The 15,389-nt window shown below is 50.0% G+C and overlaps 1 protein-coding gene across 2 annotated transcripts; it reads right to left on the reverse strand.

Annotated features, from left to right (window-relative positions):
- Positions 1-1,278: 1,278 nt before the first annotated feature.
- CCKBR (cholecystokinin B receptor) lies at positions 1,279-11,683 on the reverse strand. Of its 2 annotated transcripts, XM_060157813.1 has the most exons (5): positions 11,533-11,683; positions 2,878-3,129; positions 2,474-2,723; positions 2,008-2,165; positions 1,279-1,817 (listed from the first exon to the last, which is right to left on the reverse strand). In XM_060157813.1, the coding sequence occupies exons 1-5, from the start codon at positions 11,681-11,683 to the stop codon at positions 1,279-1,281; spliced, it is 1,350 nt and encodes a 449-aa protein (XP_060013796.1). The 2 variants fall into 2 exon arrangements, with proteins under 2 accessions (XP_060013796.1, XP_060013797.1); XM_060157814.1 differs by lacking the exon at positions 2,878-3,129.
- Positions 11,684-15,389: the final 3,706 nt, after the last annotated feature.

Consider the following 15,389-nt stretch of genomic DNA (forward strand, 5'->3'; position numbering starts at 1 on the left):
TCTCTGTTTCCCCAACTGTACAAGATGAAATGTCAAGGAGCCCTCTCCCAGCATACCATGCCTCTGTTTATTTATGTATGTCCCCTTGGTGAGGTCATCTGTTCTTCCTGTTTGTCATTATGTGTGTGGAGGGGTGGTATTGCTGTCTCCGTCCCTCTCTGGGGCTGGATCAGTCTTATAGTCAAGAGGGAGGCTGGGCTCTGGGACTCCTATTCAGGTCCAGGCCCCTGTCTCCCTACGCTACCTCTCCTCCTTGCTGGTGGCCAGTAAGGGTGTTTCCATGGGGAAGAGTGCATTAAAAAGTCCCTACTCTTTAATTAATTCTGTATACCTGTCATGTTCTGACCCATTGTGTTTCAAATACACATTGAATAAACTGAGTCTTATCATACACTGCTTCCTCTTTTCATTAAAATTTTAATAAGCATCTATTAATACAGCACCTTAACAATGGTACCACTTTAGGACAATGTGCTCAGGAATCATTATGTGTCATGGATGTCCCACCTCCCAGCCCCACCTCCATTCCCAGCTATTGCATACGACTGTGGTGTGAGGCGGGTCCAGGTTGACCACTCGGAGAGAATTTACACAGCCTCATCTAGACTCAGACCACGGGCTTTTTGGCAGGGGGTCATGCACAGGAGTGAACAGCAGGGGAGGGACCTGACGGAGAGGACTCTACAAAATCCTGTGCCTCCACGCGTGCCCCAAAAAAATCCAAAAAGGAAATTAAGGGGGAAGCCAAGTCATTTATTATTTCTTGAAAAAGTTGGGTAAGGGAGGAGGGGAAGGCCTATAGTATTTAACTGGAAAGGAATGAGAGGACTTTTCAGTGCAAAACAGCTTGTTGGTCTGGGAAGTGTGAGATTAGGCAGGTTGGTGTTTGTAGCACTGATTGGGGAAGGGCACGGTGAGGTCAAACTGGGGACAGCCTGGAGCATCTCAGGAGTCATTCCTGTGCCAGGCTCCAGAGCCCTAAAAGATTCAATGCCATTACTATATGTGTAAGAGGCAAGTCAGCCCCTGTCAGAGTTTCCACAGTGTAGAGATAGTCCACAGCTAGGGACGCTGTGTCTGTATGTCCAAGGTCAGTGCCATGTCTCTGTGTGCTGGACTCAGTCCCACATCAAGTGCCTTCTTTCCTGTGTGGGGTAAGCCACCTTTTCCTGTGCGTTGGGGTTAGTCAGTCTCTGTGTCCGTTGGTCTGTGTCTCTCGTGTGTCTGGATGGGGCCAGTCCGTCTGTCCTGCCTCAGCTCCCACTCCCGCTCCACCCCTCAGCCAGGTCCCAGCGTGCTGATGGTGGTGTAGCTCAGTCTGGACAGTGAGGCGATGGAGGGGGTGGGAGGATCCTCGTCCGGTAGAGGTCTGGGGCGAGCTCGCGGAGGCCGAGGACAGCAGCGGGCGCAGGTGTCGAGGCAGGCCTGGCGAAAGCGACGGTGCATGAAGCAGTAGACCAGGGGGTTGACACAGGCAGAGGCGTAGCTTAGCAAGTGGATGAAGGAGATGGGCGCACCCGAAAGGGCGCGATGTGCACCGGGGCCGTCGAAGGCGCGCCACGTGTTGGCGCTGTACACTGGCAACCAACACAGGAAAAAAAGCACAACGATCACCAGTAACATCCGCACCACGCGCTTCTTAGCTAACAGCTTGGCTTGGGCCGGCCGGGTGCAGGATCCTGGCCCAGCCGTGGGTCCGGTCAGCGCGGACAGCTCCAGTACAGGCCGGGAGCGCGGAAGCTGCACATAACAGCCATCGCCGTCCTCGCCAGCCAGCCGGGTCTCCGACCCGCAACGCCCGTTCGGGTGGGCAGGACCTGAGCACAGACGGTGGCCGGTCAGAACCGAAGGCTGAATTCTCCAAATCCCCATTGGTCTCCCCCCAACCCCCCCCCCATTTCCAGTCTCTCTTCCTACTCACACAACTTTGCGCCCCACCCACTTTATGTCCCGCCTCTTCCCAAAGTCCCGCCCCTCCTGGATTTCACCCACCTCCTCCGGTCCCACCGGGCAGTCCTCCTTGACTTCCGATCCGGCTCTGGCTCTCGCTGTCACTGTCACCGTCAAAGCGAAGCCCTAAGTAGAGCTCGCGGGAGATAAGCCCGTAGGCCACCGCCATAACCACCCCCGGCACGAAAAACAAGAGCAGAAGCAGCAGTACCGACCTAGAGACAGAGCACAGACCAATCGCGCGGGTCTCTTTCCAGCTATAATCACAGATGGAGGAAGACGCAAGGGTTGATGTTTCTAGGGCTGGTGACCAGGCCCCAGAGGTAGAAGTAGGATTTGGGTATGCGGCCGGGAAGGGTTAGAGAACTGGGGAGAAGCCCCGAATGGGAATCCCAGGGTGGTGGGAAAGGCAATTGTAGTGATAATTGTTAGAGCAGCTGGAGGGAGATTCTGGGTAATGCTCGTGAGTATCTGATGGAGATGGAGAAGGGAATTCCCAGGAATGGGTTATAGGGACCCTCACCAGGTTTGGCGAACTCGCGCACTGGGCCACCGATGCATGCATTGCAGCACACGAGGTCCCGCTGGCTGCACGGCAGTGTACACCGGGTAGGGCACCATGAGCAGTCCGGACAGCATCCACGTGGCTACGATCACTCGAGCCGCGTGTGAGCGCGTCTGCCACACACGCGCCTGCAGTGGTCGGCAGATGGCGCTGTACCGTTCCAGGGCGATGGCCACGAGGCTTAGCGTGGACACGCTCACAGACACGCCTAGCAAGGGAAGAGGAAGGGGTCACCTAGGAAACTTGTACTACACACTCACCAGTGTGACTTCCATACCCGCTGACGGAGAAAGACCCCCTACATCCGGCAAGGACTTTAGAAGAGGAGAGGGGCAAGGGAGGCCGGTCAGTTGTTCACCTACCCATGAAGTAGGAAACCGCCTTGCAGACGACTGTGCCAAAGATAAATGTGCCCATGAGATTGGGCAGGAGGGTGAAGGGCATGCAAGCCACGGCCAGAAGGAGGTCGCTGACTGCCAGGGAGAGCAGGAAGGCGTTGGTGACGGTCCTCAGACGGCGGCTGAGTCCCAGGACCACGATGATGAGCACATTTCCTCCGACACTCATCAGAAAGATCACAGCGTAGAGGGTGACCCTAATGGCCAGCTCCAATTCTGGGTAGGAAAAAGGGGAGGTGGCAGTGGGAGTCCTGGCCCCCACTCAGCCCGGCTCTCCAATTTCACTTACCCCAGTCCTCCAACCCCCACTACCCAGCCAGATCCCCTGCTTTCCAAATCCCTGCCCCCGCCCCCAACCCCGACGACCCACTCAGCAAATGGTGAACTTGAATCCTTCACCCTCTAACCCCTAGAGGCCTAGTTAAAGTGGCCTAACTCTACTCTTCCTTAAGAAAGCCTGTCCCTTCTCAAGCTTTGTTCCAAATCCTTCCTTCTCTTTGCAGCCAAACTTCTCGAAAAGATTATTTCCATCTTTTCATTCACCCCTCAATCTGTTACAACCCAGTGACCTGTTCCCCCATTACTGCTTGCACACTTCTCAAGGTTACTGAGCTTTAACTGCTAAATCCAAAGGTCTCTTCTCAGCTTATTCTACTTGACCTCCCGGCAGCATTCGACCCAGTTGACCACCCACTATCTTTTGAAACGCAGGTCCCAGCATGTCTCTATTGTCTTAAAAAAACAACGACAACAAAACAAACAAACAAAAAGACCTTCAGCTACTCTCACCTGTCTGCAACCCTTTAGCTTGTCATCCAGATTCTCCCAGAACTGCCCTCTTCCTCCTCCCACTTCCTCCCTGCAATGCACCCAACTTAAGGCACCAGATGACTCAGTTTCTGGAAGGCAACGTGTGCACTCATGATTCTCTCCTTTGCTCATGTCGGTTTCTCAGCCTAAAATGCTCTTTCACTGCCCCCCCCCGACTATTAATACCTCCCCCCGATTAATGACTTTCAATAACAAACTTGTTATCTGTTATCTGGTAAATTCCTATTCACCATTGTCTTTCAAGACTCAGACAGACTGCCCCCTCCTCTGTTAGGCCTTTCTGGACACCTTATTTGGAGCTAATCTCCCCTTCCTCTGACCATGCATGTTCCCTTCACATCTGTTAGGACCGTTTTTACTTTCCACCTTATATTTTAATTATCTATAAACATTCATTCTCACTCCACAAGCATTTACAGAGGACTCCCTTTATACCAGGCCCTGGGGACAGAGGACATGGCAAATGCCCTGTGAGCTCTCATCTGAGAACTCACAGTCTAGAGGGAAACTCAGATGTATAAACAGATAATTGTCACATGGTGTGGTAAGGAGCGAGGTTGAGGAATACACAGAGTGCTCTGGGAGCTCACGGGAGGGACATGTAGTGTTGCTGGGCTAGACAAAGGGCTGACCCCATTCATTTTTGTCATTGCCTATTGGGAGAAGGATTCATCATTGGGCTTCCATATCACAGCCAAGCAAACCCAGACAAAATTGAATAGAATTAAATTAAACTGGACCCAGTCACCCATGGCCTCAGCATGAGGGAGACTGGAGCTTGGAGGGAGAGAGGGCAGGGACAGAGCCTGCCAAGTTGGGGGAAGGGAAGGGCCCAGAGCTGCAGGGCCCTTTTTCATAGCCCCATACCTTGGCTGACTTTGGCCAGAGCTCCCAAATTAAACTGTTTTCTCATAACAATAGTTTGTACTTATTCAGAAGTTGTTGTAGACTTCGAGTAAGTGCTACTTACAAGAGATCCCCTAACTGAACTCAGCAGCGATACTACTTGTTCAGAGCACCCAGTAAGTTAGGAGCCGGTTCAGAATAGAAGCCAGTCTCTAGATCTCTAAAATGCTTTGCCTTCTATCGCTTCCTCCCTTCTCTGTCATTCATGATGCGGTCCCCCTCTATACTCTACCATGGCATTTCTCACTGTATTATTCTGTTCATTTTCTATCTCCACCACTAGACTATGAGCTCTTGAGCACAAGGGCGATGCCCACCATGTTCTCCAGCATGTCCCTAGCATTTGGCATAACGTCCTCTGCACAGGAGCTGTTAACACCTGCTTGCGGATGAATCTTAAACAGATCTCTGTTACTCCCCACATAAATGCACCGGCTCTGTCCCTCCTCATCCATCTTTCACCTCTGTGCTTCTAAGGCTCCAGCATGCGCTCTCCTTGCTGCCTCTGTCTCTTTAGAGACCCATGTTGGAGGATTTTGTTGGTGGAGGGGAGGGGGCAAATGACAGGCTGTGATTTTGGATGTGTTACTTTTACTATTATATACAAACCACCTGTGTCTCATTTAGAAGCTGGGCCCCTCTCTGCAGGGAAGGCTTATGGATGGTTTATGTGTGACAATTTGAGGTGTATGTGTGTGTGTGTAGGGGGAAATAAAGAACTTTGGGAGGGGGATCTCTGTCAGAGGTCCTTGGACCCAGAAGAATAGAGCAGGTGGTCTATCTTGTGCTCTATGTCTCCTCCCCATCTATTGCCCCTCTCCACCTCTCTCCCCCTACCCCTTAATCTCTCTAGTTCTATCTTCTCTAACACTTCCTCCTCTGTCCTCTGAATGTTTCTCTTCAACTAGTTTTTTTTTTTTGGCCGTGCCACGGGGCTTGAAGGATCTCAGTTCCCAACCAGGGATCGAACCCGGGCCCTGGCAGTGATGGCGCTGAGTCCTAACCACTGGACCACCGGGGAAGTCCCTCTCTTCAACTAGTTCTTGATTCAACAACCATACCTCAAGTTTGTACGGCACTCTAAACTGTGAAAAGCACATTTCTCATTCATTCATCTGGCTAATGGATCTCGTGTGTATCCTTGAACTTGGCTAATTGTGGTGTAGCTGAAAGATGGGGCTAGGCCCTCTATTATGAAGTTCCCAATCTGTGTGGGGACCTCTGAAAACTAGAGGACAAAGTCCCAGTAAAAATGACCAGCAACTGTACAATGCTTTGCTGTCTAACTGGGCACTTCCAGCTGTTACTTTATTTCCAGCCATCACCATCTCTCTAAGTCTTTGCTGTTGAACAGTTAGGAGATGTGAAAAGGCTAAGTAAAAGCAATCTTAGAGCTAGGGATCTTGGAAAAGGCAGGGAAGGATAAAGAGTTGGCGCACAGGGGACTTTTAGGGCAGTGAAACTATTCTATATGGTACTGTAATGGTACCTAAATGTCATTATACATTTCTGAAAACCCATAGAACATACAACACAAAGAGTGAACCCTAATGTAAACTATGGAATTTAGTTAATAATGTATCCATATTGGCTCATCAATTGTAACAAATGTACTACACTAATGCAGGATGTTAAGAACAGGGGAAACTGTGTGTGTATGCATCCGTGTATGTTTGTGTGGTGGCATATGAATGACCACAGTGGCTTCAGGGGTGGCAGAATGGGACATGCACCTCCTGGGGTACAGCCACGAGTGCCTTGACAGTCTATCTGTGGGCATCCTTCTGCTGGGGATGAGAGGAGAGCAGAAATCAGACCAGGGGACTCAGAAGACTGGGACAGTTCAGTTCTGCTTCTGGGGTCTAGAGGATCTGCATGTGTTCTGTCCAGATGATGGCAGAGAAGTGTGGGTACAAAAATCCAGATGACGCGACATGAAACAAAAACAGGCTTTTCTAAGAAAGGGTTCCACAGAACACTGAAGCCGCTGATGCCTCAAATCCTGCCACTCACTGGTGTGTTGGATCTGGTCACCCATCCCTCAGGCATCAAAGTAGTACCCACGCCTCTGTGGTGAGCATGGATAGCATCTAGCTGATTGTGGGTAACAGCTGGGTGATGGGGACATCCGCATGTTAATGGATTCTAACGGAGGGGGCAGAAATAATATGCAGGGTGTGTATGTAGGTAAGATCAGAGTGAGCATTGGGTAATACTTTAGTCTTGGAGATGATATCTGGGTGGGTGAGAGTAACACATATTTCTGTAGGCAGTATCTGGAGAAGGGTAACAGCTACGTGTCTATAGGTGGTATCTGATTGAGTGTGGGTTGCCTGTAAGTTTAGGTAATATCTGAGTAAGTGTTGTAACATTTGAATGAGCCAGGGTCTGCAGATAACATCGCAGTTTGTAAGTAACATCTTCAGGAAGCGTGGGTTACATTCAGAGGTCTGTATGTGAATAGGGGAATATCCAGCTGACGGTGATCATAGCTGACTGAGCAGAAGTAATATGCAAGTATATGTGGGCAATATTTAAGTGAGTGTGAATATGAGATATTAACAGATTAAGATGTTAATCTTATTGAGTAAAATAACTGAGCGCCTGAGCGAACATAGGTAGTATTTGAGTCTTTGCGGGTAATATCTGAATATGTAAGAGTAATATCTATGACTTTATGGTTAATATCTGGAGAAGGGTTACTTAAGTGAGCATGGATAATATTTGATTGTACGTGGATAATAATAAAACAAAAGCGAGTGTGTTTGATGGGTGAGTAATATCTGAATGACAGCGGGCGATATTAAAGTGAGTGTGGGTGACATCTGCTTTTCTGTGGGTAGCATCTGAGTGAACATGGGTAACGTTCAAGTCTATGTGGATTATATCAGAATAATGTGAGTAACATCCATATTTCTATCGGTAACACTGGAGTGAGCCTGGGTAAGATGTGTCTGTCGGGGTAACAGCTGAGTGAGTGTGGCTAACAGAGTCTCTGTGGGTAGCTTCTGACTGCCAGGTGTCACATCCAAATGTGTGTGGGCAGCAATGTCTAGATGACATGTGCTCTGAATCACTTCACATTCTGCTTTCTCAAGGTCCCTTACTCTATTAGCTAGCCCTGCTATCTTCTGCACTTCAACCTTTCTCTCTCGGCCCACTCCCCAAAAACATTTTTAAAATGGTCTTATCTCTACAACACATACACACTCAAAAGACAAACTATGCATGAGTGAGCGTGCGCACTCACACACACACACACACGCACACGCACACACAACCTTCCTCAACCCCATGTTATCCTCCTCAGCCCCATGTTATTTCTAGCACTATTCTGTTTTCTCTTTGTCTCTCTCTCTCTCCCTACCAAACTTCTGGAAAGTTTTATCTGCACACCTTAGTTCACTTCTTATAACCCCTCCCCCATGGCCCAAACTTCTACCAACTGTAGCCACCCCCTAACACCCACAGCTCCTCCTAATACTTCCTTGTTATTGAATCGGAAGGATGCTGTTATGACCTTATCTGACTTATATGGGCAGCATTTGACATCACTTCTCCCACTCTGCTTGAAACTTTCTTTTTTCCTTGCCTTCTTGTCTCTCTGATGGTCTCATCTAGATCTACCTCATGGACTCTCCTTCTTCTGCTTGGCTTTTAAAAATTGGTCTTCCCATGCAGATGGCCAAGAGACACATGAAAAGATGCTCAACATCACTAATTATTAGAGAAATGCAAATCAAAACTACAATAAGGTATCACCTCACACCTGTTAGAATGGGCATCATCAGAGAATCTACAAACAACAAATGCTGGAGAGGGTGTGGAGAAAAGGGAACCCTCTTGCGCTGTTGGTGGGAATGTAAATTGGTACAGCCACTATGGAGAACAGTATAGAGGTTCCTTAAAAAACTAAAAATAGAACTAACCATATGACCCAGCAATCCCACTCCTGGGCATATACCCAGAGAAAACCATAATTCAAAAAGACACATGCACCCCAATGTTCATAGCAGCACTATTTACAATAGTCAGGACATGGAAGCAACCTAAATGCCCATCGACAGATGAATGGATAAAGAAGATGTGGTACATATATACAATGGAATATTACTCAGCCATAAAAAGGAACAAAATTGGGTCATTTGTAGAGACGTGGGTGGACCTAGAGACTGTCATACAGAGTGAAGTAAGTCAGAAAGAGAAAAACAAGTATCATATATCAACGTGGAATCTAGAAAAATGGTACAGATGAACCAGTTTGCAAGGCAGAAATAGAGACACAGATGTAGAGAACAAATGTATGGACATGAAAGGGGGAAAGCAGGGCTGGGTGGTGGTGGGATAAGCTGGGAGATTGGGATTGACATATATATGCTAATATGTATAACTAATAAGATAACTAATAAGAACCTGCTGTATAAAAATAAATAGATAAATAATTTTTTTTAAAAAAATTGGTTTTCCTCAGGGTCCTGTCCCAGGACCTCTTTTTTTTTTTTCCCCATCTGACACAATCTCGGTATGATTTAATCTATTCTCATGGCTTCCGTTACCACCTCTAGACAAACACCTTTCAAGTTTGTATTTCTAGCTCATACCTCTCCCCTATGTTCCAGACCCTTGGATTCAACAGCTGACTGGGTAACTCCACCTGGATATTTTACCAGCATTTAAACTCAGTGGGTTCCAAACTGAATGTATAATCTCCTTCAAACCTGTTTCTGTTCCTTTGTTATCCTCATTATACAGCACCAACATCCATCCAATTGTCTAAGCCAGAAACCTAGATGTCATCCCTTGACCTCTTCCTCCCTCTCCATTTCTAATAAATCATCAAGTTCTGTTGATTTCACTTCCAGAAGTGCCAGTCAAATCCACCCAATTCTCTCCATCCCCATTGCCAGTAGCTTAGTCTACGCCAGCATCATCTTTCATCAGGACCAATGTAATATAATAGCCTTCTAAAGGATGCTCCTCTCTCCATTGGATTGTCCTCCAATCCACCCTCTTTAATGCAGAACTAATCCTGGCAGTACTACTGAACTTTTCAGTAATTCCCATTGCCCTCAGGATGAAATCCATACTCCTTAGACAAGGTCCATAAGGCTCTCTGGAAACGCTTTAGGCTGGTCTTCATCTTGAGTGTTCATTATTCCTCTCTTATGGTACATGTCTCAGGCACACAGAAACTATGACACACTGAACAAAAGGGCCATGGACTTAAACTCTGGCTGTTTACACATACTGGTCCTCTGCTCGAGATGCTTTTTGCTTTTTCTGCCCCTTCACTTGGCTGGCTTTCCCTCAGCTTTTTAATTTTTATTTCAATTTAGCCTTCACCTCCTCAGGAAGCCAACTCTGATTCCTAAGCCTAGGCTAGGCTAGATAGAGGTGCTCCTCTTCTGTGTTCCCACATCCCTCTCAAGGCACTTCCCACTCTGTACGGCAATTCTCTGCTTGCTCGTCCTTCTCCCCCACTGAACCGTGAGCTCCATGAAGTAGGAGCTGTGTCAGTTTTGTTCTACTCCTGTCCTTAGTGCTTAGCACAATCTCTGGCTCCATAAATATTTGTTGAGTGAAAGAATCTGGGTGTAACAATGAGAGAGTGCGTGACAACTGGTCTGAGAATGCATGCAATATTTTATGGGGGTAAATAAATACTTGAATTGCAATTTATTCCCATTTTCCCTTCTAAAGCTTGGAATAATTTCCTTCTGCTTAACACTGTTCCCTCTCCTGGAATCCCACTTCTTCCTTTTCTGCCTACTGAACTCCAACTTCAAGGTTCCCTCTGTGAAGTTTTCAGACCCCATCTCCTTCGGGTGCCCAGAGTTTGGTCCCTCTTGTGGGAATTCCAATGCTGACTGTGATTTTCCCATTGTTTTTTTCTCCCGTTTGCACTGGAGATGACAGTCCAGACTGGGTCTAGTTCAGCCCTGTGTACCCAGCACCTAGCCCAGAGACTATAATAGCAGGTGTCCAGTAACCATCTAAGGAAAGAAAAGGTATAGGAAGGGGAAAAATAAGGCTTGAGCTGGGTCGTTGAGAAAATGTGGATGTTGGCTGATGGGAGGAATAAAAGTCACTGTGGGGACTGGGTGAGTGGAAGCAGTCTGGTGGTGAGGGGGAGAAGGTGGCACAAAGGGGTGGGATGATGAATGGGGCAGCCAGGCTCTAGGAGGCTGAAACCTAAGGAGAGGCAGGTTGGAGAGGGGCTTGGAAGGGACCTGGAGACATTACTTGGAGACAGCAAAAGAGGGAGGGTAAAGACCCTTGAGAAAAACTCCAACTTGGGAGGCAAGGGGATCTGAGGAAATGGAGACAGGCAGCTCTAGAGAGCAGCCCCTCAGTCCAATGTCCAGCCTAATTCAGGTTAGAGGACCTCTTTTGGGAAGGCAGGGGGTTGGGTGGGGGACACAGGAAATTATAACGCTAACTTCCCATTCGGGTCTTCCGAGTGCCCCTTCCCCAACCAGGCCCCTTCTTTCCCCCAATCTTGCCTTCCTTCCTTTCTTTCCTTCTCCACTGTGGCTCCGTGAACTGGCTGCAAAAGGAAAGGAGAGACCTGGGAGGATTGGCCAGAGGAGGTCCCTGTCTTCCCACCGTCTCTGTCTAGGAGGCGGCTGTGTGTTGGGGGTGACCAGGAGCTCTGGGGGTGGTCAGGGGACCAGGGTGTGAAGGTGCTCTGACCTGGTAGTGTGAAGCTGCAATGGAGTCTTATGAGCTGTGGGGGACACATGCGTCGGGGGAGCTGTTTGGGGACAGACGGAGTACTATGAAGGGACAGCGTGGGCGTTTGGGGAAGCAGTGGGGGCCTCTGTGAGTGTTGCGGGGTGCAGTGAGAAGGAGCTCGTGGACGGGGCTCAGGGAGGCACCCACCTCGTGTCCCGGCTCCGCGGATGCGCGGGGGCTCACAGCTGAGGTTGCCGGTGCCGCTGCCGTTGAGGAGGGGGCCCCCCGGGCGGCACAGGGAAGCCGCCGGCCCGGGTCCGTATCCCGGCACGCTCCGGTTCGGCTTGAGCAGCTCCATGGCCCCGGCCCATCCGCCGCCCCCTGCGATCGGCCGAGCCGGCTCCCCGCAGCGTCTCCACCTGCTCCAGCGGAGATTCCGACTGGGGCTCCCGCCCCGCCTGGTTCCCGCCCCCAGCCCCGGCCCCCGCCCCTCCGCTCCTCCTCTCCTCGCCCCGCCTCGGCTCGCCTCCCTCCCAGGCTCGGGTCCGCCTCGGTCCTGCCAGGTGACTCTCCGCCCCCCTCTCCTGCTCCGGACTTACTCGTCCTCCCACCCCCGACCCCCACGACTGTCCTCGCCCCCTCCCTAGATCTCTCCGGTCTTCTCTTAGAGATTTCCTTCCCGCCCACTCCCCTTCGCCAGCGTCCCGGTTCCGGAGAATTCTCGGGAGCCTCCGTGTGTGTGTGTGTGTGTGTGTGTGTGTGTGTGTGTGTGTGTGTGTGTGTGTGTGTGTGTGTGTGTGTGTGTGTGTGTGTGTTGGCGAGGGTTGGGGAGAGGTTAGGAGTGTGTGTGTGTGTGTTGGCGAGGGTTGGGGAGAGGTTAGGAGTGTGTGTGTGTGTGTGTGTGTGTGTGTGTTGGCGAGGGTTGGGGAGAGGTTAGGTAGGAGTGGATGGAGAGGTTGGGCAAGAGGGAGCGTAAGAGGGAGAGCCCGGCTGCCGCGGGGTCTAGCATCTTTCCCTGGTGGGTCGGGGAACGTGGAGACGGGGCCGCATGCTGGGATCCCTGGCTGCAGCGCAGATGCCTTAGCCCGCGCGGAGCGCCACGGGTTCCCTACTTTGCCGCAGTGGCCGCAGTGACCGCGACACCATCGCTGGTAGTTCCCTGCAGCTCCTCGCCTCGGTGCTGGGGTAGCTCCCGCATCCTCACCTCTTACCTCAGGCCCAGCACCCACGCTTCCACCCGAAGCGCTCAAGGAACCCTTCTCAGCGGGCAAGGATGGGGAAGGGGCAGCATTTCCCTCCGGGGAACCCTGGCAGGGGAAAAGGATTGCCTGGACGAAGAGTGACTTGGGGGTTGAGGGGCGGCCGGGGTAGCGGTGAGAACTGCCTGGGATAAACAGGAGTGGGTATGGTTCGGTTCCCAGACCAGCACAGGCATAACCCGGGAGGAGGCGGCTGGCTTTCTCTGTGGTCTCCAGGCAGCGCCCACCCTCACCCGACACACTGGCGCTCCCTGTTTGTTCTCAGCGCAGGTGGAGCAGCCTGTGTAGGGCGTCAGGTTCCCACGGGAGGGGGCTGGAAGAGGGCTGGAGCACCCGAGTGCAGCGGAAGCAAAACTGAAGGGGGCCTGCGCAGGCCTGCGCTGGGTTCCTTGGGCCGGACTTAACTCCTCTAATGGTTCAGCCCTACTTGAGGTCATTCTTCTCCATTCCAAAGAAACTCTGATATGACCTGGAATTCCATTCTCTGGCCTCCAGCAGTAGCTGCCAGAGGTGGGAGTTATCGGTCAAAGGGAACATTAGACTGGGGATGAAGTCTGAGTTTATGGGGAATTCAGAGACTCTTAGCCAATCAGTCTTTTGGAGAGAACCTGGTCCAGCTAGCACTGAGTTTATAAGGGATGAGACACTGAAGGAGGATTTAAGCCTGAGGTCAGTGGGAATGTTGTCAACCGCCCCCCTCCCCCCTTCTCCTGGCACTACCTGCCTTCCCCACCATAGCAGCCTGATTTTGCTGTTTGTTCAGCTCCAGCACAGGTGAGGCCTCAGATAACCTGCTGGACTTTTCCCACACTGGATGCGGGTAAGGTGTGGGAGCAGGGAAGCAAAGGAAATGTAGGGGAAAGGGGAGTGGAAATAGGAGAAGTAGACAGGCATTTACTTATTCAGCAAAGTATGTGCCAGGTATAGGGCTGTACACTAGCTGTCCGACACGGTCTGTGCCTGAGTAGCTCCCAAGCGAGTGGGGGAAAATGACAGGTAAGCCAATGATGGCAACATACGGTCATAAGTGCGTCCATCAGGATGCACAAATCGGACATCTACAAATCATCCTGAATGCCCTACTCCCTTATGCTCCTGCACCCCTGTGGTGGAGGCTGTGATGAAAAGCCCAGACTCCTGCCGAAAAATGAAGGATTTACTCTCCTTCTTCACTGAGAATGCTGCTGGAAGATAGGCCACAACTGTCAGCCCCCTTTGGGAGTTGCCTAAGCTGAAGAAAGCTGGCTCATTTAAGGTCATGTTCCCTTTCTGGGGCATCCTGCATACAATGACTGATCAGCAGAGAGGTATAAAGGTTCAGCTCCCTCACCCCGACAGAGGACAACTCTGAAAGATGTTCACAGCTGCTCATAGGGTTGACTGAGGTCGTTGGGCTGCTCAGCTTCTCCCTTTGCCCAATCCCACTTTCATCCTCTCTCTTATACAGGTGTTGACTCTGAGAGCACTCCTTAGTAAACATCCTCCACAGTAATCTCTGTCTTAGAGTCTGCTTCCTGGGGAACATAACAGGCTCCCTCCCGTGTTCAATCCATCATGAAGTGCTGTTGATTTTAGCTACTGCTCCACTGACGTTGCCCCACTGTTTCTTGTACTACTCTCCCAGCCTCCTAAGTGGTCCACATTTTACTGATGTCTCCTTACATCCACCCTCCACCTTATAGCCAGAGTGATACGTTTAGAATACAGATCCGATTATGCCACTCTTCTGACCTTTGCTTTGGGGATAGAAAAAGCGTTTTAACAGAGTCTATGAAGCCTGCATGTCCTGACTCCTACTGATCTCTCTAACCACCTTGTTTTGAGTCACTGTTGTTCTTGGTCTCTCCACTGAAGACACTGGCCTTCCTTTAGTCCAGTTTTTGGATGTATATCCGCTAGTTACATGGTTTCTGGGCATTCTCTCTGGAAGTTTTCCTTCCTTATTTAATTATCTCCTACTCATCCTTCTGATCTCAGCTCAAGGTCTCAGCATTTCTCAGGGGTGTTTCTCCTGGCTTTCCCTCCTGGGTAGGCAGAATCACAAGATGATCCCTAATGACTCTCACTCTTGTATGGTCTCCTTCCCTCAGGTGTGGGTGGAACCTGTGAATGTGATGAGACTCTACTCCTAAGATTATGGTACATGGCAAAAGGGATTTTGTGGATGTAATTAATGATGCTAATCAGTTGACCTCAAGATACAGAGATTATCCAACTAGTCCTAACTAAATCATATGAATCCTTTAAAAGCCACGAATTTTCTCGGGTTGGCAGCAGAAGGGGAAGTCAAAGAGATTTGAGGAAAAAGATTTGATACACTGTAGCTGGCTTGAAGATGGAGGGGGCCATGATGCAAGGAATAGGGGTGGCTGTGGTCGGCTTGAGGATGGAAGAGGGCATAGAACAAGTACCTGAGAGTGGCCTCTAGCTGAGAGCCATCTCTGGCTGACAACCAGCAAGAAACTAGGGACTGCAGTCCTACAACCACAGGAATTGGATCCTCCTAATCACAATAATGAACCTGAAAGCAGATTTTCACCCAGAGCTTCCAGAAGAGAACTTAGTCTGGCTAGCATCTTGACTTCTGCTTGGTGATATCCTCCCTGAGCAAAGAACCCAGCCATACTACCTGTGAGCTAATAAGTGGATGTTTTTAAGCTACCAAATTCATGATAATTTGTTACCATAGAAATAGAAAGTAACACACCTCTCATCTCAGGAGGTAGCAAATACAGACCCTTGCAAGCCGTGCAAGGAAGAAGTGAGGGCATTGGAAATTCATTAAAATTTAGAAAGACTTGGAAA

The sequence above is a fragment of the Lagenorhynchus albirostris genome, chromosome 9 (assembly GCF_949774975.1).
Source record: "Lagenorhynchus albirostris chromosome 9, mLagAlb1.1, whole genome shotgun sequence".
NCBI classification, from domain to species: domain Eukaryota; kingdom Metazoa; phylum Chordata; class Mammalia; order Artiodactyla; family Delphinidae; genus Lagenorhynchus; species Lagenorhynchus albirostris.